The 23,972-nt window shown below is 47.2% G+C and overlaps 1 protein-coding gene across 2 annotated transcripts in view; it reads right to left on the bottom strand.

Annotated features, from left to right (window-relative positions):
- Positions 1-3,086: 3,086 nt before the first annotated feature.
- The window catches only part of LOC117223804 (uncharacterized), a 78,178-nt gene continuing 57,292 nt past the window's right edge, over positions 3,087-23,972 (bottom strand). The window contains exons 5-13 of one of the 2 annotated variants that reach the window (XM_033476333.2): positions 22,456-22,517; positions 15,737-15,929; positions 10,378-10,477; positions 8,907-9,098; positions 8,761-8,849; positions 8,537-8,650; positions 8,048-8,476; positions 3,692-4,071; positions 3,087-3,323 (exon numbers count right to left, since the gene is read on the bottom strand). In XM_033476333.2, coding sequence (XP_033332224.2) covers positions 3,835-4,071; positions 8,048-8,476; positions 8,537-8,650; positions 8,761-8,849; positions 8,907-9,098; positions 10,378-10,477; positions 15,737-15,929; positions 22,456-22,517 — 1,416 coding nt within the window. In that variant the 3' untranslated portion in view covers positions 3,087-3,323; positions 3,692-3,834. Of the gene's footprint in view, positions 3,324-3,684; positions 4,072-8,047; positions 8,477-8,536; positions 8,651-8,760; positions 8,850-8,906; positions 9,099-10,377; positions 10,478-15,736; positions 15,930-22,455; positions 22,518-23,972 lie in introns of both variants that reach the window. The other variant, XM_033476332.2, reaches the window with a different exon arrangement.

Genomic DNA, 23,972 nt, shown 5'->3' on the forward strand with positions numbered 1-23,972 from the left:
CCTCGAAATGTTCAACTTTGCAGCGGTCTGACAGTCGTGAACAATTTTTTCCGCCAACAAAACTGAAGCACGTATGAAGCTCGAAGTGTCCTCTTTCCAACGAGCCCAGAAACGTTGATCTATGATCTTTTTACGCCACTCCACGGACGTTTAAATTGAAAATGTGCCGCAGCGGTTGAAGCTTTAAGGGCCCAAAAATCGAGGAAATTTGACGAACTTCAAATGGCCGTAACTTTGTTGAAAATGAACCTAAGGCACTGTACCTGCACTCGTTTTAAAGAGCGAAGTTTGCAATTTAACGTGCTTTCGGTTATTTTTATTTTGCAGTACTGTACCGTGCGCAGCTGAATTTTCTTGGAGCAATATTGCTTGGAAATCGAATACCTTGAACTACCGGCTTCCTGGACTCCCGAATCTTCTGGGAAACTGTCTCCACGGGTTTCCGAAGCCTTGGACGTACTTTCCCCTTTGTATCCCCAAGATTTTAGAACCGCTGCAGTCCCTCGTCGATGGTTTATGAAGTTCAGAAGCACAATCGCTGGTCGTTGGTTCGACGAAGTTAACGAGTTCGGCAAGGAGGCAGAACGAAGTTCGTCGGCACACAGTCCTGTCGCGTAATATTCTGACGAGTAAACAGAGCCCTGTGGAACTTTATTACCTCCCCCAGGAGCTTTCGGTTACAGTTCTTTCCCCCGCTCGGATCGCGACGCGCCGCTTCAAAATCCGTTCGGGGAGTTTGCGTTAAAAATTACGTTCCGGCAAAGCGGCCTCATAAAACCTTGATCACACACGCGGGACGCAATAGTCATTAAAATTAATGGCACGTGAAACCGGAGAGGAGAACGTTCTTTGAGCCGCGGTGATCGCGTCCAGCTCCGAAAAGCGAACCGGTTGGCTTCGACTCGTGACTTTAAATTCCCTTCTATTAATCATTTTTTAGTAGCTATTATAAGGTATAATGTGCGGCTTCACGGGACCCGGGAGGCGAACTGTTATTGACTATCCGTAGACAGTTATTACTGTTATTAAAGTCGTGCCGGGTCCACGGCTACCGAGTCGACCTCGTAACTGCGAGTAGAATGATCGCCGTTTGGTCAGACAGAACCGGAAAGTCGCTCTGGCCATTCAATTCAAATTTAGAGTCGCGAAAGGTTGGCGCAAATATTTCTCTTCTTGCGAGAACTTTAGCGACAAGTAGATTTAGTCCAGGATCGATCAGACGTAACCAGAAAATTCTGATTAGGTATGTATATAATGATGTATATAATAAAACCACCTACAAGCCACCTAGGAAATTGTTAAATCAATTTTTCAACCGCTCAGCCAACAAGTAGTTAAGTCATTCATAAATCAGACAGCCTCGAAACTTTGTCCTAAGCCATCAATTATGCGTCAGCAATTAGCACAGAATTAAAAGTACGATTCTAGGTCGCCGAACAATGACGAATAATCACGAGAACCTACGTAATTTTCAAATTAACGAACTATTTAGACAGCGAGTAGACAAATCTGCCACAAACGAGGCAACATCGAAACGCTCAGCGATTAGGATAAAAATATGATTCTGCGTCGACGAACAACGAAAACAATATTTCTCGAAATCTGTGAAATCGTCGAAGCAACACTTCCGCTGTGCATCAGGCATCGTCGAGATCTTCGGTGATTGCGATAGGATTAAAAGTTCGGTTCGAGAGCGGCGGTCAAAGGGAAACTGTCGGCGGAAACCGCCGAAATCGGCGGGCGGGGGGCCGCGGGTAGGAAAATTCCGCTCGCGAGGTTGCTCGACATTGTCAAATATCGGGCCGAGCTTTGATGTTACGTAATAAGCTAGCTGTTGATGCCTCGGCAAAACCAACGGCGGTTCTGTCAGACGACAGCCGACAGAAGGCGCAACGTCTTTGATGTCGAACGCAGATATTACGGAGAACCCGGACACACAGGGGCGGCGCGGGTGCAGTTCGCTCGTGGGAGAGATACCTGTCTCCCAAGTGACATCTCTCTTCGGACGCGCCGTCTGCCGGGACAGGCGTCGGGACGACGCGGCAGGTCGCGTCGCGGCGCAGCCGTTGCGCCCGTGAAAAATGGATCGCGGCCCGTCCCCGAAGTTTTACGGATCCTTATATCGGCCCGTCCCGGATTTTACGACGATTCCGCCGTCGCATTCGCCACTCGTAACCGAAAACTCGGCCCGAGAATTGGCTGTCTCGCGGGACATCGTTCGCCGAGACTTCGCGGCGCGACGTTTCGCGCCGGTCGCTCGAATTGCCGGTGCCTCCAGGAAAGCATCATCGAGGAGCGCGAGCCGGCCTCCGAGTGCTCGTAAAATTTAACAGAGCCGCGCAACGACCGACCAACCTGAAATCTTCCTCGGGTATCTCTCATTAAACTTTACCGTGAACATCTCCTGGAAGCGGAATCAATTTCTCCGTCGAATTGATACATCCCGGCTCGGATTCTCATCGACGTTCGCAGTCTGCCGCGGCTTATCCCGCCGTCGTGCAACGATCTTTTCCCGTGGTCGTGGTTCTGCTAAATTATTTGCACATCTTGGGAATGCGTTACCGTGTCGATGCTTCTCGAATATTTTCATTTCTTTGCCTCAGCTTTCAAGTTCAAATACAGTGATGTCTCTCTAATTGACGCTCAGATTGTTCAGAAAAGTGGACAATTTGAGAAGAGAAGATACGATTGTTCGAGAGCCTTGTTACAAAAAATCGATCTACACTGGCACCCCAATCGATCAGGAAATCCATCCTACTAGTCTCAGTAACTGGTCCAAAATTTTGCTATCGACCTAGGGGGACCAGTTACTGAGACTAGTGGGATTGATTTCCGGACAGATACCAAAAATCTCGAAAATGAATTCTACTAGTCTCAGTAATTGGTCCAAAAGTTTGCTATCGAACTAGGTGGACCAGTTACTGAGACTAGTGGGATTGATTTCCGGACAGATACCAAAAATCTCGAAAATGAATTCTACTAGTCTCAGTAACTGGTCCAAAATTTTGCTATGGACCTAGGGGGACCAGTTACTGAGACTAGTGGAATTCATTTTCGGGACACATCGGAAAAATCCAGAAAACCAATTTTTTAAAAAACAGTAAAATTCTATTTGACTTAGTTCGTGACAAAATAACTTCAAGTTCACCCAAAGTCTCCTGATCAAGCCGGCGTCTTGCAGTGCCGAAATTAGATCGAAAACGAGCTCCAAGTAGGTGCAAAATTCATTCCCAATCGGCCGGAGGATGCTCGAGTCAAGGTGTATCCTGGATCCGCGACTTCGCTATACGCTTTAATTACCATGCGACCGTGCACCTGTCCCGCTGCAACGTAATGCAATTCCCCGTTCTTTATGTACTCGCTCAGGCGTGTAATAAAGTAATTATTATCGTCGGCTTTATTACAGGACGGTATCGTGCCCCGGGGTTTCATCAAAAACCCCCGAACGAACAAGGCGGCTCTACGCGATCTCCTTATTTGGCCTTTTCCCCCCCGATATCGACACCCATGCAGGACGCAACGGGCGAACCAGCTGCATTATTATCGCGCCGCGCGGCAAACATTTACGCGGCGGCACCGTATCGGTTTATCAGCTTTTAATGCGATCATCGTTAGTTACTTTCGCCGTGTCCCCGATCCACGATAAAACCGTGCGCCGTTCCGTTCGAAATATTCGGCAATTACCTTATACCTTATTCACGGCTGCATTCCCGTTCAATCTCGTTCCCACGAAGTTTCATGGTACCCCGATGATCCGCCGGTCCTCGCCGCAGAATTTGTTTACCCGGAACCGCCGTGTGGAATATTTATTAACGAGATCCGGACCGGCGTTCCCTAGATCCAGGGCTTCCCGCCTTTGCACGGCTTCTCCGCTAGATTGTACCACACGCGTCTCAGAGTGCCGAGCATCTTTTCACTGGTCAGATCAATTTCTAAAATCTCGTCGTGCTCGTCCTCCACGCCAGCTAACTCGACGTCTGGCTCGCATCGCAGGTAGAAGTGGTACGGTATCGGCTCGCAAGCTCGAGCACAGTCTCGGAACAGCTCGTCCACCCGCAACGCTTCGTCGGGCTGCAAAAATTTCGAGGAACGATAAAAACGACGCGATCCTACGGTGCCTGAACATTTTTCGGACCATTTATCTCCGCGGTATAGAGAGGATTTATTGTAATCGGAGCGCGGATCTCTGTGCTTTACGAATGCGTGAACGTGTAATTACAACGATAAGAACGGGGGAACAAAGAGGAGCGAACTTCTAAGCGCTGCAACTTTGTTGGAAACGGTCGTATCGCGATGACTCCGTGCTCGTTTTAAAGGGAAAAGTCTGCGCTTGAAAAAGGGCGTGATTAATTCAACGTAGCGTAGGCGTGACGTTCGCAGCGGTGTTTCCTACATCGCGTCAGAATTTTCCTGGAAGATTCAACTTCGCGGATCTGTGGAAAGCGGGAGAAATTTTTTTCGAGAATGAAACTAACGCTATCTTTAAGGGCAAAGTCTGCTCTTTCGAACGAGCTCAAAAATGTTGAGCCACGATTTTTTTACACGATTCTGTGGCCGTTCGAATCGAAGGTGTCCACGGGAGTTGAACTCGAGACGTTTCGGGACGCGAAGGAAGCGCCAAACCAGCAGTTTAATTACAGCGATAAGAAAGGGAGTAAAAAGAGTTCGAGGAAGATATAAAACAGCCTTGAATCGATTCGTAAGGAGTGTAAAATTCTCTTTGCAACGGCGCCGAAGATTTATCGCGCGGAGAGAATCGGAGAATGAGGCAAACAGCGCTCGCGCGAATAAGATAGTTGCCAACGGAGAAGTAGGAAAATCAGAAAGGGACCGGTTAATCGATCGAATGGATCGCTTAATTGCGAGCGGAGAAAGAAACGGAGCCCCTCGTCACGCCTCGCCGGCCGAGCTTCGCTCGCTGAAAATGCATGGAGCCCGCGGCGCAGCCAACAAAAGAACCGAAAGACGTAAATAAACGAACGGTTACTCGGCTCGCGCACGGATCATTGGGCCGCGAATCGGATCAATCGTCGCGGCCCGATTGAAACCCGCGGAATCACGCGGCCATTCTTCACCCGATTCCCGACGATCATCGTTCATTAATCTTCGGTCCTCGGTATCAGTCAATCGCTACATCGTTCCGCGCCGCGCGAACCTCGACGCCTAGCAAAGACGCGCCAGCCGAGAGTTAAATCGCTCTTAATGATCGTGATAAATCGAGCTTCGCGAAATGATTCCTGGATGGCCGAATCGTTCATCGACGCTGGCTTTTCGCCGATCAAAATGGCCGCGCGACGTTAGCACCCTTCTGCGACGATTCGGAGCTGCATAACCCATGTAACTTGTTTGACACTAGATTTACGGAGCACGAAAAACAGCTTTATAAAAATAATAATAAGACATTTATCCTGATTTTTGACAAGTGTTATTGCAACATTTGCCATAAGTAACATATGAATTGAATAAATAACTCGTAAACATATCTTCACGACACGAATAATCGTCAATTAAAAAATTAGTGATCCGTCATTTTGACGGTATTTCCGTAAATCTAGTGTTAACGATCACCTTGGCGTAGTCAAATTTACAGACTTTGCTCATTTTTACGCCTATTTTGCAACGGTAACCGAATCGTTTGTAATATTAATCAGGTAAATGGAAATTGCAACATCCATGATGCTCGGGATATTATGAAAGAATTATCGAAATAAATAAATACGTGGACAAATAAGTAAGTATACCACCCGAGAGCACCCTCAGCGTTTTTTCTGAATAGCGTAGAAGGGTTAACTCGGAGCCAGACCCGAATAATTTCGAGAAAATATGGAAGACCGATCCGATATTTGTTGCGGCATTTAAAACCGTATCACAGCCGCCGCGAGAAAACTTCCCGTCGGATTTATTAAACGGTCCGCTTCACCGCGATAGAACGTTTAATTGCGCGGGATTAGCGCGCGGCGGCGTCGATTATACTATACGAGCGTCTCCGCACTTCGACGTCATAACTAACGGGAGACGAAACGTATTTCAGCGGCGACGGAATAACGAACGCCGACGAGAACAACGAGAACGGTAGAGGGGAATTTGAAAAAAGGTGCGCGCTTTATCCGGGTATCGGAAATATATTTGTCGAACGGTCGCCGATAAAAAGTGTTTCGAAAACATCCCGCCACGGTCCCGTAACTCGCCGGTACGCGACCTCCATTCCGAAACGTCCGCCTTCGGTCGGACGTTTTCCGTTCAACGCGACCGAAAAACCCGATCCGGCGTTATGTCTCCATTCGGCCGGCGTTCCGCGGGCCTAATGGCGCTTGAACGTGCCGCAAAGGAAAAAACTTGTCGCCGATCGAATTACCGTTGGTCGACTCGGCGGGGGTTCATCGTGTTGCGAAATCGAACCCGGACATCGATATCGATATCGTCGCGCTGAGAATCTTTTTTACGAATTTTTCGGGCGCCGCGCGTCGCCGCCGATGGGACAATAAAAGTGGAAACACCGACGGCGGATATCGGTGTCTCTGAATATTTTACAGGGGAAACTGAAAACGAAGGGTCCGGCGGCGCGAGTCAATAGAAGAGAGGAAGACGGTCGGCGAACGAATTATTGTACTGGAAATCATCCGTGGGAAAGGAACACGCAGGAACTCCGCGGGTAATCCTCGGAAATTTCTCTCCGAGAGGTTTTGTCTCCGCGGAGAAAGTTCAACATGGGAATTGCAACGGCGAGAGTCAATAAAGGGGAGAGACGCTGAAGAAAAAATTACGCACTGAACGGAGCACGGAATATTGCGTCCGAGGGTTCATCCTCGAGTCTAACGGGAGCCCGGCAAAGCCGGCCGGATGACGTTCTGAATATTCTACGGAGGAAATTGAAACTGGAAAATTCAGCGGCGCGAGTCAATAGAAACGCGACCACCGAGGATAAATTATCCTACGGGGGCAAGCACAGAATTCGAGGTCTCGCTTCGCGGCGATACAGTAATGTCTCTCTACTGACGCTCGTACAGTAATGTCTCTCTAATTGATGCACAGATTGTCCACAAAAATGGACAATTTAGGGAGAGGAGATACGATTATCCGATTCTTGCGGTTCATTTTTATAGTTACGAATTCTCAAGAGCTATAAATACGAGCGGCAAGGCTGGAATAATCATATCTCCTCTTCCCAAATTATCCAATTTAGTGGACAATCTCAGCGTCGGTGAATGTATAACATTTACAAAAAATCGATCTACACTGGCACCTCAATCTATCAGGAAATCCATCCTACTAGGCCCAGTAACTGGTCCAAAATTATATTGTCAACCTAGGGGAACCAGTTATTGAGTGAAAAAAAATTCATTTTAGTGTTCTGTAGAGATGAAGTTATCACATGTCCTCGGATTCACAAAAATTCGGAAAATGAATTCCACTAGTCTCAGTAACTGGTCCGAAATTTTGCTATCGACCTAGGTGGACCAGTTACTGAGACTAGTGGAATTGGATTTTTCCGATCTGTCCCGAAAATGCATTCCACTAGTCTCAGTAACTGGTCCACCTAGGTCGATAGCAAAATTTTTGACCAGTTACTGAGACTAGTAGAATTCATTTTCGAGATTTTTGGTATGTGTCCGGAAATCAATCCCACTAGACTCAGTAACTGGTCCACCTATGCCGATAGCAAAATTTTGGTCCAGTTACTGAGACTAGTAGAATTCATTTTCGAGAATTGTCCACAAAAATGGACAATTTGGGAAGAGGAGATACGATTATTCGAGCTTTGCAGCTCGTTTTTAAAGTTGTTGAAAATCGATAACCATAAGAAATGAGTCACAAGGCTCGAACAATCGTATCTTCTCTTCCCAAATTATCCATTTTTCTGCACTATCTGAGCGTCAGTAAAAAAGAGACATTACTGTATTGTACGCAATGATGGACAATTTGGGAAGAGTAGATACGTTTATTCGAGCCTTGTGACTGAACCGCAAGGATCGAATAATCGTATCTCCTCTTCCCAAATTGTCCACTTTTGTGCATCTTAGCGTCAATTAGGGAGACATTACTGTACCTCGGTCTCCTTTTCCGTAGGAACCTTCGAAACCGCGCTTTTCGACGACACAGGCGACTTAAGCTTCTCCGCGCTATCGGACTCTGCAGGCTTCTCAGGTGTCTCGTCTGTTCCAGCTGGCTCGGCTGTCTCAGCTGGTTTGACTGTCTCAGCTGGCTCGATCTCTTCGGCTGGATCATCGACCGCCTGCGACAGAGACTCAGGCGGCGTGACATACACGGATCCCGTAGACGCTGCGGACTTGGAAGACTTGGTTGACCTAACCGACGGTTTTTTAGCTAGTCTTGCCCGTTTAGCAGCTTTAACCTTCTGCCGTCTAACAACTTCATCCTTCGCCCGTGTTTTAGCGATCCTCTTCAACGCCTCTTCCCTTTTGCCTTGCACCAGGAACGTTGCCATCACGAGTCTTCCGCCAACTTCGCTCATCGTCTGCCGGCGATCATTTGCGTGACGTTTCGCGATTACGAAAGCGAAATTTGTTTATATTACTTGATCCGCTGTCTCCCGCCAGTGCTTGTAATAGGATCTGTAAAGCACCGCCTCGTCCTTGAACTTCTTCAGGTACTCCTTCATCTCCGCCTCGTTCCTCGGCATCGACAGCTTCTGCAAGACAAATTCTTTCTGTCGCTTAACAATCGACACAGTTGATCGAAAATTAAACACTGCAACATTAGTGCAATGTTCAAGAAGCTGCAGAGGTTATAGGCTCTAACTTGCAACACGTCCTCTTCGACTTCCTTCTCCTCTTCTTCTTCTTCCGGTGTCCATGGCACTCCCACGGGCCAGACGGGCTCTTCAGGTTCTTGATCGAGCATACACAAATTAGAAGAGTTCGAATACGCGATTGATTTTGGATTACCTGACTTCGAAGTCCCAGTTGCAGACGGCTGTTTCTGGACAGTTTGCTGCGATGCTGTCTTACTGGTCACGGTTCTGGCCTTACTGGACTCACTTCTGGGTTCACCGGACACGCTTGAGTACTTACCCATCGAGCTGGCCGCAGTTTTCACGGTGGTTACGGATATAGTTGTCTTTGACGAGGACTTCGCCGCTTGAGGGATGAACGGATTGTTTATTGGAGAACGAAATGTAGATGCCGAAGATGCGATAGGACTTGTTGCCGACATTCAATCCGTGATTTGAAACGTTATAGATTCGATGGAAGTTTTTACCGAGACTTTGCTGCTGACTCTAAAGATCGATGATTGCGCAGAACATTTTACTGAAAGTCGAGTGACTCCAAACGATTGACACGCAGCACGAACTCCCAGGCGAACCCATAAGATTCCGAAGTCCAATTAACACGTTAAGCGCGGTGCTAATTTTGCAGAGTTTTTCTTTGAGACGTCAGGCCCGCATTATTTTTTAATCTTGACACTCCAAACGATAGGTTCGCTGTCAATGCTTGGGAAAAAACGCCGCCCAAAAAAGGTACGGTAATGTCTCCCTTACCGACGCTCAGATTGACCACTAAAATGGCTAATTTGGGAAGAGGAGATACGATTGTTCGAGCCTTGCAGCTCATTTCTATGATTGTTAACAATTCGTAACTATAAAAATGAACCGCGAGACTCCAATAATCGTATCTTCTCTTCCTAAATTGTCCATTTTTATGAACAATCTCTGCGTCAATTAGAGAGACATTATTGTACACTGTCAGTTCGAGAAGACTGAGGCCGCCCGAAAAGAAAGTTCACCGGCAGCCCCAGGGGACTGACGCCGCGTTTAACGTGTTAAAGTCGCGCGATAATTCAGCGGACCCTCCACGGTACTCAATTAAACCGCAGTCCTCGCAGACCGAACAGTCGACCCTCCGCGCGATAAAAGTACGATCTCTCGCGGTGGTCTCCGTTCCAGAAAACAGCGGTCGTAACAAAAGAAAAGTTTCTCTGTCCCGTGGCATCAGTTTATCGCGGCTCGTCCCCGGATTCCGCGTGTAATAACACGCGGGGGCGGAGGAATTAGTTATTAAATATGGGCGCGAACGCGCGGAGATAAGAAGTCGCGGCGCGGCTGCTCCCCTTTTTTCCGCGGCTTAACGGGCCCTCCGTATCTCCCGTGATCCCATAAAATCTGTTTAGGGCAACGTAAAAGCACTACGTGATACCGCGGAGACCGCGCGCGAGGACAATACCCATACCTTCAGATTTATCTCGCGATAAGTGCTATAGCGCGCGGCTTCTAGCGAAATTACTGTTTTGTTATTGCCTCGCCCGCCCCGCCCAGCCCTCCGCGGCTCTACCCACGGTTTACGTCGAGTCGCCGAGAACAAACGGGGTTCGGTCGGCGACAGGGAAGAGAGAGCTTCGATGAAATTATTCGCCTCTCACCTTCGGGATCGGCCGGCTCCTCCTCGACGGACTGCGACGCCGCCTCCTTCTTCTCCTTGGTCCCTTCGTCCAAGGTCTCCCCGGGCTTATCTTTGGCCGCCTGCGAAACCGAAAGAGCGTTCACGGTCCCTTTAAGCCAACCGTTCCGGCTTTTCGCGCGGAACACTGCCATTTTTTCCGCCCCTAAGACCAAAGTAATCAGACCGCGCGAATTATGTGCCACGACGACGACGAGCCGGAGCAACCGGGACGAGCTCGCGCGACCCTTGTCATCCCTTCTGATACCCGAAAATATGTGCCGGTCCCGACGGCCTCGAGTGGATAATACGGAATTTAGAAACTCCTCAGATTTCAGGAGCCTACGATTCTTTCCCGCGGAAGCTGCTGTCGCTGCTCGTTCGTCACGTAATTCGGCGGCGTCTGAGAAAATTGGTTTTCGAAGAATGTCCGAAATAAATTGGGTACTCCGGTCCTCGGTGTTATAGCGTGTGTTTTTTAACCTTTTACGGGAGAGGATTGTTTGAAGTAGTCGTAGCATCTTCCTTGGAGAACTAGATCATTTGCCGGAGGCTGAACTAATGAGAGAAATGAGGAATAGAGAGAAATTTTGTTACGCGTGCATGTAATCGAATTATATGTCATCATTTTATGCTTTTGTAGCAGAAATGAGTAGTTGAAATGCGAAACAGTGACACCATTAGCATAATTCGATAATTACATTATATTATTTATAACTCGCTAAAGTTATGTCAAGACAGAAATGAACGTCTTCATTCCCTATTTATCGCAATCGAAGTACAGAATTTTAATGTTCGAATTGCTCAAAAGTGACACGATCTAGATGCATTAAAATTACAATCGATCATTTTTCTTAACGTAAACGAATACCAATCGCAGCATCAATCCTCGATTCGCAAAATCCAGATAAAAGTAGCTCCGAACAATTTACCCAGGTAAAAATCTCGTTGGAAGAAGAAGAATCGGGTTCAGTTGCAGAAAAGTTCGCCGACAAAAAGAAAATTGCAGGAACCGCGAGTACACGCGCTAAATGCACCGATGTGCCAGCATTATGAACCGAGTAATTTTTCTACGGCCGCGAACGGTAGCCTAACGAAGTCGTTAAAAAGTACTCCGAAAGATTGCGGGCAACTTGTCCCGGCCAAGAACGTTCTGTTTTCTTTCAAGGGCTGCTTGTCGTATAATGCGCGCATTTAAGTGCAAGAAACGTAGGTAACCGGGAAGCTTGTCGGCGGGAAAAGAAGGGTATTTCGGGGCGGGTTTCGTCTCGTCGAAACTCAATTCCGTGCCGAAACGTTCCGGGAGTTTGGCTGGCGCAAACAGAACGGCAGCCGAATAATGCATATTAAAATTAAAATTAAATTTGCGCCCCTTATCTGCCGTGGGACCGGAGGAACGTGAGCCCGCAGCCGTCGCTGCCAGTGCATAAATCTGCCCCAACGACGTTTAAAATTTTCTGGCGTACACACGATCTCTCTCTCTCTCTTTCACTCTCTCTCACTCTCTCACGCCGATTACGGGCCACCGTAATCATGCAACGGATTCGGGTTCTCGCAATTCCCGCGATACCCTATCCTATCGGATTCCCTAAAGATCGTGTAACATAGACGAAATTTACAGATAATCTTGCCAGATAATTCGAGACTCGCCCACATCCCGATATCGGGTTTCACTTTGCGCATTAAAAAACCGCCGGCTGTTAACGCTGTAACATCCGAGAACGCCGCGGGACGACACAACGGCATCCAGCGAATATAATTTCCTTGCCTCTGGAATCGCGAGGTTCAACCTTTTTACACTAAAAACTGCTACGCCGGTTTTAGAAAATAGCTCCGAGTGCAAAGAATTAATCGACGAATTATACGAATTTAATCGCGGGACAAATACGAGCAGGCAGCCTGCAATTTCGCAGACGAGTCTCGCAGTGGAATCGTACTAAAAAAGATAAGCGAGCCACTGATTAAAGTCAGCGAGGAACAAGAGCGACGACGATCGCATCGTCAGAAATTGCAGAAAATTCAGCAGAACGATTCCCACGGAAATAAAACTGCGCGAGCCGAGTGTTCGAGTAACATCGATACGAAAGGGCATTATTTCGGATGGCCCGAGAAATTCGCACAGGAAGCTCGGCCACTTTGCGCGCAGGGGAAGCTGAACGTTTCCGAGCAATTCTGGAAACGTTCCCGCGGACGATGGGAAATCGGTGCCCGGAATCGGAATATTATAAGAAAGTTTCTTCGTTCCCTGTGTTTCGCGCGTCCCCGTGAACGCAACCGGGCAGCTCCGCCCCCGCGTTTACCATTTGCCTCCGAGCGTGCTCCAGGAAAGGCGTGCCAGATCGCTTCGATTTTATTAAACGTTGTTTACCTTTCGGCGTTATCGGGTCCCGTCGACGGCGAAACTTTCTGCCCCCGCCTCGTCGTTATCTCCGCTCGAATCGTCGCAGCGTCGATACACCGTGACGTCGCCGGGCTTTCTTTTATTAAACGCGAAACGGCCGGACACGGCCGGCCGCGACTAAATATATTGCGGTCGCTCGATTAATCTTCCGTTTGAAGGCCGACCTTCGCGAGACCAAGGAAAGAGACGACGGGCGCGTGGGCGACGTTTTCCCACACGACTTTGTTCTCCGGCGCGGCGTGGTAACTCACTCATTGGCCGCCAGACAGAGATTTAAACCGTTCCCTCGTCACGCGGACGAGCGCCGGCGAGCATAAATCTTCCGCCGGACGGAAAAGTAACGCGGCTACGCGCCCGGACACCTGTGCCGCGATGCTTCGGTTGCGAGACACGGAATTCCGCGCGACCGTTCGAGGCTCGCCCGGAGGCTCTGCTCGAGCACACGGCTCTCCGGTGAACCCGCGTAAATTATGCGCCTTGGGACTCTCCGCTTCGGGAACGCGCGCGCAAGCTCGCCTCGAATTAAGCCGCGGACACTGTCTCTGACGGATTAACTTCTCCGACGGAAACTGGGGTGGGGTGGGGGGAAGATCCTGCGAGATCTGCTTCGGGGGAAACTACGGGGAAACAGTGTCAATTTGGAACGTTCCGCCGCGGGGAATCCTTCTTTAAAATTCTCTTTACCACGGGATCCGGTTAGGGCGATGCCGAGGCTGAGAAACGGCCGACCTTCCTTGGAATTTTTCTGCGGAGAATGAAATCTGCCGTCCTGTGTCTTCGTTTAGAAATCTCTGTGTACAAAGCTCTCTCTTTGAACCGTCATAACTTTCGAGACAATCCGGGCTCCTTCGGATGAAAGATGTTGACGGATTCTCTGAAGATTGCGAAACAAGCTCGCGATGTTTCCTGCTTGGCAGTGTTGTTTTAAAAAATTCCAAATGCCGACCCTTCGATCGTTAAAGCGACGATGGGAGGAGTCTCGAACGGTCTGTGCGAATTACCTTGCCTTTTTTGTTACAGTCAAGATTGGTGGAAATAAAAAATTTTTTCGGACTCTCTGAAGCTTTTTAAACAATCTCCGAACATTTTAAATTATTACGATCATCGGATTTCTCTTAAAAAATTCCCAAAGTCATCCTTCGATCGTTAAAGTGACTGTGGAAGTACTCTCAAACAGCCTGCACAAATTACGTTGTCTTCTTTTTTACACCCAAAACTATTGGAAATAAAAAATTTTTTCGGACTCTCCGAAGCTTGTCAAACAATCTCCGAACATTTTAAATTATTACGATCATCGGTTTTCTCTTAAAAAATTCCCAAAGTCATCCTTCGATCGTTAAAGTGACTGTGGAAGTACTCTCAAACAGCCTGCACAAATTACGTTGTCTTCTTTTTTACACCCAAAACTATTGGAAATAAAAAATTTTTTCGGACTCTCCGAAGCTTGTCAAACAAGCTCTGAACATTTTAAATTATTACGATCATCGGTTTACTCTTAAAAAATTCCCAAAGTCGTCCATCGATCGTTAAAGTGACAATAAGAGGAGTCTCAAACGGTGTCAAACGGAGTCAAACAAATTGCATCCTTCTCAGCAACAGTAAAAAGGAGTCCCATTAAAACGAAACGCAGGACGCGTCGATTTCCCATATCGAGAATGTTCAGTATCCTGTAGAAATCGAAGAGGCGTGCGCCGCCAGTCGCAGAGTCTCGGGCGAAAGTACCAATCTTCGTTGCCCAGAAACGGAACCGACTATCAGGCCGTCGAATTTCCAGCCGTGCGTGCTGCATTATGCCAATTCCGACTGTAGGCGCGCGATGCTTGCTCGCGTTCACGATTGTCGTCTCGTCAGGCCGCCGCTTCAATGCGAGCGACGCTGGCGAACGTGTGATTCGCCGTGGAAATGTCTGGTTCTTCGTCGTCGACGGAACGAGCCATCCGTCGCGTCGCGCCGCTTCGGCGTTCCATTCAGACGTGCTTTTACGACTGCAAGATATTTACGGTGCACCGTGGCGCGTATCGCTCGCACATTGTTAGCGAACCTTTGTCAAAGGACTCGCGCGTGCAGCGTTCTGCTCTCCTCCGCTCTGCTTCGTGTCTTCGCGCTCTCTCTCGAACGCCGTTATCTCTCGAAAGCAGCGCGAAAACGATTGGAAAACGATACCAGCCGCCGCGGATCGACCGCCGTTCGATTCCGCGATAAATGGAGGCGCTGATGCTCGACCGAAATTGTCCCGGCAATAATATATATATTCTGGCCGACGATCTGGATCGACGATCGACACCATTACCGCCGCAACCAGCGTTCTTACAATGCGTCGTTACGCGAACGTATCGTCGTCGTTGGACCGGCAAATTAGGTCGACCGCCGGCCGAACTTCCGAGCAAAATTTAAACGGCCGATACGTCTTCCGCCTAGAGATTCAGCGATTTAACCGTTTGAGTCCCAAACGCGATCAAACTTTAGCGAAGCACGTACATCGCATAGCTGCTTTTTCTTCATTTTCTTTTCTTCTTGTTTCGTTTGTCAATCTTTACGAGCGCCATCGCGCCGCTTGGTTCTCCTTGCAATGAATTAAGACAAGCGCTATCACGCTGCTCGGCATTTTTCGATTGTGTTTTCTCAATAACCCCTGGGACTCGAACGGTTAACGGCGATCGATTCGTTCGCGAAACGCGCCGATACGTGTTATCGCGTCTTCCGCTGATTTCGGGTGCACGGAACGGTCCGTCCTGGCCTCTTAAATATAGTGCCGAATTATTTTTACAGCTTGTACCATTCGCGCACGGAACCGGACACTAGGATTTATGTTCTCACCGGCCAGTAATTTTTCCCGGGCTTTTATAATAGCATTAATCTCTCGCACAGCCTCTTCCCCGAGGTTCGACATAAATATCTGGGAATAAGTGCCGCGCCGGTCGTTACACGAAACAGAACTCACCGTCTCGGACTTCCTGAGGACCTCCCTCGCCTCCTCCAGCCGCTCCGCGATCCTTATTGCTAGATCAATGTGCGATCGCAGCCATTGCTGCCATTCGTCCGTCATTTCGGTGATCTTCGTCAGCCAGGCGGACCAAACGCGCAGCTTCTCCGACGGAACTGCGTACAGACGCTCCATCGACTCTATTATCTTCCTGAAATGTCGACGCTCGAAATGATCGTCGTTGCAGAGAGAAATTATTATGCTTAATTACAATGTTATTATTAACACGAAACCTACCGCGGTCGAAGTGACCGCCTTCTTATTTTGCAATTCTGCAAAGTTCCGAGACCTTTTTGTGGCGAACGCATGAATAAGTTATATTATTGGAGCAAGTTTTATAATAAAAATTTTACAAATTCTAAATAAATTCGGTCTTCTCGCTTTTGTGAAGCAGTACATGCCAGTTAGTATTACTGCTTGGTAGGTGTTTAGTGTTAATAGAACTTAAAAGTGATAAATAGAATTCCATCGAGTTCAAACTCCGATCATATGAGGAATCGTATGCAAGTGAAGACCTCGACGACATGTTGGAAGAGCTTGCTGCAGACGAAGAAGAGGAGCCGAGCTCCGTTGATGATTCGTTGGACAATATTCAGTGGAACGATTTTGCTAACAGACGACAGTCATTTACGTTCACCGGAAAAGATGGGCATTTGATGGATTTGCCGTCTGATATTAGCGCAAGTGAAGTGGCTTCGCTATTCTCAGGCGAAAAAGCGATAAGCCTTTTAGTCACAGAGACTAACAGATATGCAGAGTAGAAATTGCATCGGCAAGAAATGACTGAGCATACTCGACTGAACAGGTGGAAACCCACCACTTCCACAGAAATTACAAAATTTATAGGACTGATGATTTGGATGGGTCTAGAGCGGACACCGCTCGTTAGATGTTGGTCAAAGGACTCTATCTATTACCGTATCTATCTAATTACTGTCAGCAAACTTGCACTTTGCAAATAACGCAAATCCTATATTTATATTTCAGTGATCATTCCATTTTATTCCTTTGGATATATTATATTATAATATAATATAATATAATATATATATATATATAATATATTACTATAATATATATATTATATTTATAAATTGGATAAGAAGAGTGTCACCCATATTTGGGTGACGGGATCCCCACGGAAGCATACCCGTCACCCAGATCTTGATGACGCGGCGACGAACGTGTTAATTTATTTCTCGTACAAAGTGAGCGGACCCGATGGAAACGATGGAGAACGATAGAAACAACGTTGTAAAAATCGTGGAATCAACGATTATGGTACACCGAAGGGTCTGGAAATGTCCGCGACGAATATCCCGAGTAAAGTAAAATCAACGAAATGCTCGCGGCTTAGCGGGATTTACCGGGTTGTAAAAATCCAGATAAAAATATTACAATTGAATGATAAAATAGCGATGAAATAAATTGCACGGGCGACGGTGAAATTGCGGGACGAGCTTCGTGAATAGAACGTGAATGTAACAAAAAACGACGATGAGAGGAGGAAGAGGATGAACGCGGAATGCAAATTAACGAAAGGGAACGGCCGCGAACTGCGTCGGCAAAGAGCAAAACACAACGGCGGAGCGGGTGAGTAGAAAAGGAAAAGGATTAAACCGGTAAACATTCGAGCAGTCGGTCAAAATACGGGTGGCGCGGTGTTCTAAAAGCACTCGAGCGTCGTGCTCGCCCCTGCGAGAGCTTAGAAAATAATATTCACCGGGAGACACTAAATAAAACGGACCGCGCGACCCGCGGTCAAGAGACCCGAAAAAGTTAATAGAACGAGTGCAGGCGGCGGCGATTCGTGTCGTCCGCAGTTTTCTCTCCATTAACGAAACGGCACGCAATTAAATTGCGGATGTCTGGTGCGCCGACGGCGGATTTTTACCGTGAAAATTTCTGCCCGGCATCGAAACCCATTAACAAGATACCGGTCTGATGGCCGCGAGTTCTGGGAATTCGATCGGTCGAGCCGGAAATTGCGCGAACGTCCGCGGAACAGTCGCGCTGTAAATGTTTTATGCGATTCAATCTTACACGGTCGTTCGTCATTTCGACGTTTCTCCGTCTGCCGTAGGCGAGAGCGACGGCGATTTCGAGTGCGCCAGCGTCAATGAGTCGTCCTCGAGTTACGCGAAGTCGACTGCAAAGCTGCAGGCTGATGCGATTATGCGAACGCAGAGAACAATACGGGCCACGGTATTCTATAGACGGTACAAACAGAAGCTTTGTTTGCCCTGTAACGCGCGGAGAGAGAGAGAAAGAGGGTTAAATGAAGAGACAGAGAACGAGAGAGAACGAGAGAAAATAGAGGCAGCGCGTACGCGAGCAATTAAAAATAAAAGAGGCGCCGATGCTTTTCCGCGGAACGCACTTATTTACTCCCTGCTTTTAATTTCGCTCCCGTTGAGAGCAACGCTGTGTCAGAGCAACGCTCCGTTGCTCCCGGTTGTCTGTTCGCGCGAAAATATTCTGATACGGAAACACGGTTTCCTCGACACGCTGCGATTCCGTCTATCCGACTTTCGTTACAGCACAATTTTTGCAATTTTTAACGCGCTATTCTGCCGGGCCGGCTCCGTGATAACGTCGACAGTCGCGATGCATCGAGGAAAACGTCCTTTCAGATCCGTCAAATTGTCGAACTGATTTTTAAACCAAGCTAGAAGACTGTCTTAAAATAAATATCCCACAAGTACCATCTTCTCTATCACCACTGGCATGGAATTATTGTACACAATTGCTATTTTCATCATTTTAAATTATTATTTTAGTAGTAGTATTTGATTTGATTTCTTCTATTATTTTAAATCCTACTTTTTATTATTACAATCCCTGGCAAGATCTATTCGAACACCAAGTTCAGTTTAAAAAGAGTTATGAATTTCCGAAGGTGTTCGAACACCTTTCGCCAAGGGGAGTAGCTCAATTTATCAGAAGACGGCGAATGAGTTTGGACCGGTCGTAATTGTTTTCGCGAAACAGTGGAATAAAGCTTCGCGACGTTCCGAATGGAAACGCTGACGAATCGGTTGGAATACACCGTTGTCCGACTAGAACGGCTGATTCTACTTTGGCAACGAGACAATTGTTTCTGGTGTTCCACGGATCCCGTCGTCGATATCTAAACTTCTGGTGTGGGTGTCAGGTGTAGTATAATGCCCCCAAGTACAATGTCCACTGTTTGCTCGCTACGTGTTCGCGATTATTGGCAGTGCTTGCCGTTTTCTTTGCCTCGAAGGCCCCGGTATCGATAAGACGCCTCTATAAAAACCACCGCATAGCAAAAAGCGTATGAAATTGCAGCAGCAAGTAGATTCAGCTGTTCCGGACAGGCGCGCGGGCAAAAACGTTCTTGCTTCGGATTCCGACTGCATCGACTGGCCATAATGCACATGGTCATGCATAATATGAAATATTAAAAAGTAGATTCAAGCATTCGAGACGGACAACGTGTAAGATATTAATGCATGAATCCTTGAACGTATCGACCACGATAAAAAAACATTGCGCACGACAAACATATGAAATATTCAAACGTAGAATCGATCATTCGAGACTCGGAACGCGTAAGATATTAATAACCAGATTTCTTGATTTCGTCGATCAACGTACAAATATCGCCCATGAAACGTGTATAATTTACCAGGAAGTAGATTCAGCCGTTCGCGTCGGACAGTGCACGAAATCTTGGCATTTAAGGTTTCCGATTGCATCAATTAAAATAATAAAATAAAGTTCGAATCGATGGTCCAATAAATTGGGTTCGAATCGAACACTGTACCGGAGACTTAACAATTCAATTTCTGATTGTTGCAACGAAGATAAAGGTGCTCACGAAATCTAGAAAATATTAATAAGCAGATTCAGTCGTTCGAGTCCGACAGCGAAAAAGATTCGAATACAGTAAATTCTTCGCGGCTCATTTTCATAATTGCCGATTGCCAGCAATTATAGAAACGAAATGCCAGGCTCAAATAATCGTATAATAAATCGTATAATAAAAAGCTTCCCAAATTGTTTCCTACAATTTCTTTACAAGCTGAAGGAAAATTGGAGAGAATTTACTCGGATTTCCGAGTCGAAGAATATTCGGACCGAGCTATTCGAAAAATGAACGGATTCCAGCTGCGATCAGAAAACGGAAAATGTATTTCCGTCGCGAGTTCGCACCGTAAATAGTGTATCAAAGGGTGCCAATGTTTAATCGGTCCGTGCGCTAATAGCAAAGCGCTGCTTTCGCGTCCCCGTTGCACAAATTCTCGCAACGGCTCCCGGAGCTGCTTTCACGGGACGACAAAACACGGTTACTCGGCGAGCTCGTGTTTATCTCGCGAAATAAATTTAGCTGTTAACGGAGAAGGATGACTCGGGGATCGGAATTAAAGAAACATCCACGTCGCCGCGGGGGTTCGGGAAGCTTGGAACCCGGTCAAAAAGCTGCGGATAAATCATCGTTCCGCGGAGCACTTGAGAGTAACACTGCACTAAACGCGGGGGCGTGTTCATGGCCGGAGCTTTCGCGTGCCATTCACCGAGGACAAAGCGTCGAGCAACGGTGCGCGAGTATTTCTATGCAAAAACGAATCGGATGCTCCGCGAGAAAATGGGAAACGGCGGCGCGGAGGAGCGAACGGAGCGACCGTCGAAAGCGTCGGCCGGGTATAATTCGCGATTTATTCCACTTGCCGCCGAAATTATCGGCAGCCGAGGTTGCACCGTGTCTCCGCAGCCGTTTCGACATGCAGACGACGAGCCAGCGCCGGATGAATCTACTGGGAACGCCGAAACGCGGAACGAAGATCAAAGTAAATAGCGAGCGTGGAACACGCTCTCGCGCCCTGTTTATTATTTCATCGTGAGCCGTTCCCGCGGGTGCCATTTACCGGCCGAAGATTAATTATGAAACTGTTGGTTTTTCTGTACTCTGTGCTGCGAAAGCTTTCCGGAACAATACGCGCCGCAACGAAGTCCGACACGGTCTCGAATCCGTCGAGAAACTTCTGTACAATATTACGTTCTACTCGATCGCGCTTGCTCCGCGTTCTTAACACTGGATTTATGGAGCACCAGAAGCAGCTGTTTTATATTACTTCATAAAAGCAACAATGATGTTTCTGATTTTTAATAGTAATTCTGATTTCTAAGAATGAGAATTCTGATTTTCGACGTGTGTTCTTTTTAATATTCGCAGCAAGTAACGTGTATATCATAAATGTACAGTAATGACTCTCTAATTGACGCTCAGATTGTCCCCAGAAGTGGACAATTTGGGAAGAGAAGAGACAATTAGGGAGACATCACTGTATCTTTACAATCTGAATAATGCTGAATAATAATCATCGTTAATAATACGAGTTCTCTAAACTTAGCGTTAATGACCTAGTGTTGAATAAAAATGTGAACCTAAGAACAGCCAATAATCGATTAATTGTGCCACAAATGACAGTGATAAAATATTTCGCGAAGCCTGTAGAAAAATCCCGAAAGTGGAAATTTGAAAAATAATCTCTCAGTACAGAAATGAAAACTTCGCTCTCGCTTGCTCCGAATTCAGAAATAAAATTATGAGAATTCAGACACCAAGCGACAACGACAAGACGATTCGAAAGGCAGCAGGAAAATTCCAGTTCGAGAAATGACGGCGAAAAATCGCGATCTCCTAATGGCCAGATCACTTGCGTCACTCGGCCTACACCTCGGACTAAAATTACGGATCAGACGATCATGAAACTATTTCGAGATCGGGTCCAGAGCGACGCCCGTCCGCGTTTCCGGCGCCGATATTTTTTTTTCTAGCCGATTTCGAAAACCACGAGCTATCGAGCGGACGGTCGATTTACGCGATAACTCGTCCCGTTTAAATAAACGATAGCGCCTTACCCGCGGTTAGGGGAAAGAAACGGTTCGATCCCCGGAGCTTGTAGCGCGGTCCTTGCCCGATACAACGAAGTGCGTTCGCCTAAGTGACTTCGCCGATGCATTTAACTTGCGACATTGCACGCGAACTCGCTTCGACTTCGTCTGAGCAGGCTTCACTCTACTTGTTCTCGCGTATTCCCGATCTACAGGGTGGCCCGTGAAATTCTCTCGACGATATCGCATCCCGAGAAATGATTAAAAAACGTCTGGTAGGAAAAGCTGATTTTTATATAATCGATTCATGATATTTATTATTATTATATGATATTGATCTTAATTATTATTATATGATATTGATCTTAATATTATATAACATTGATCTCGAAGCTAGATTTTTATTTACTAAAAATGCAGCAGAAGTTTTTGTATAACTGAGCTGTTTGTTCATTTCAAGACGATTCCATCGAACTATGTTGCAGTCTGAAGGTCGTTCATACTATAAGCAGCGGCGGGGTTAGTTTAGTTTTTCCAGTTGAAAGTCCGATTTTATTTTAAATCGGCAGCAAAAATATACTTGTTTGCAAACCTCCGAAAATAGCGTGTTCCAGGCGGTCGCATAACAAACCTAACCGAACGATGCGTGCCTCCGATGCAGAGCGTACTCGCCAAGATTCGAAAATATTTGTAAAAGAAACTGAAATGTTTTCCAGAGAGAGGTCTGAAAATTTTCGGATGACTCAAAAGCTTTGATTCTCGACGGCGAGGCATTTCCAATAAATTATGTCTGCGACATTGAATGATTTACTTACGGCGGAATATCGACGGTCCTGATCTCCTCAGCTTCGCGCGGCAGCAGTTCCGCCTCTCCTTCCTGGAAAATGAGAACGAAAAGTATACTCGAACGGTTGTCCCCCGATCGGCAAGCTATTAACAACGCAGCAATTAGTCCGGCTCGATTAGACGATTACTTTCGGCTCCGTGGGCCGGATTTACAACTCGCCCGATCGACAATGTTGCTCCCGGAACGGTCGAAGTTGGCCGGCGCACGTGCCGCTAGATTGATGATTATTAGTCTGCCAATTCGTGATGGCTGGATAATTAAGTCCCGATGTTATTAACGATTAGAGGGGACCCGTAAGTCGCGAGATAAATGACCAACGGTATCAATAACCACATAATGAAGCCGCGGATGACCGTGATCGGCCGCATAATGGTAAACCTACGGTCCCGGAAAGCTCGCTAATGTTCGAAGCGATTTGCCGTATTTATCGATCTTTCCGCTCGTACAGCCCTGTCTTAAATTCGCCGGGATTCGCGCATCCGTGCCGCGATGCACCGATACCGCCGTCAAATCGCTAATCAAATCGCTAGGCTACACTGACCGGCAATCTACCGCTCGTCATCGTAACGTGTCATGCATGCTGCTTGGAACAATCACAGAACGCTCGCGTATAATCTCGTGTAATCTCTCGATCCTCCGTTTAACGTTGTCGAATTTGTGCCTGGGAGTCCGCGAATGAACGGAGGCCACGGATCGCCAGAGAAAAGCGCGAGGAAGAATCACGGTGAATTGTTTGTTAAATGTTATCGAATTTACGGCACGATACCGCGAACCGGATCGAAAAGCTATCGAAAGTTTTCGAGAAAGTGCTCCGAAAAATCTGCGCGTTGTTCGTTCGATATTATCGAATTTATGCCACGATTCCGCGAATAAATGAGACGCTACGAATGCCTGGGAGAAGAAAAAGCGCGAGAAATCGCTGAATTGTTTATTTAATATTATCGCGTTCGTGCCACGATTCCGCGAACGAACGGCAGAGGCTGCGAATAGGCGGGAGAAAGAGAACCGTTCGTTTGATATTATCGAATTTATGGCGTGATTTTACAAATGAATGGGGGCAATTAAAGGCTGCAGAACGTGTTCGAGAAATCTCGTAATTGTTCGTTTAATGCTGTCGAATTTACGCTGCGAGGCCGGATATGAACGGAGACAATGGACGGGGTCGGAAAGTGCTCGAAAAACCGCTTAACCGTTCCCGTAACATTATCAAATTTGCAGCATCGTTCGGCGAGCGAACGGGAGCACCGAGAAACGGCGGGAAGTCGAAGAAAGCCAGGCACCTTAACTTAACTTTTCGCGCGGTGAATCATTGAAATTCTGTTAAGAAACGCGAAAAGACTTCTCTTGGCCGGCATTTAAATATCTGTGCGAACGCGTTCGAAGCGAGAGTTGCAGCAGAACGAAACGCATCAGCCGATCGAGCCCGAGAATAATTAGATCCGATAGGAGAGAGCCGATTTGTTCGCACGTTGCAGAAAACGAGGC

This window comes from Megalopta genalis, chromosome 4, assembly GCF_051020955.1.
Source record: "Megalopta genalis isolate 19385.01 chromosome 4, iyMegGena1_principal, whole genome shotgun sequence".
In the NCBI taxonomy this organism is placed as follows: Eukaryota; Metazoa; Arthropoda; class Insecta; order Hymenoptera; family Halictidae; genus Megalopta; species Megalopta genalis.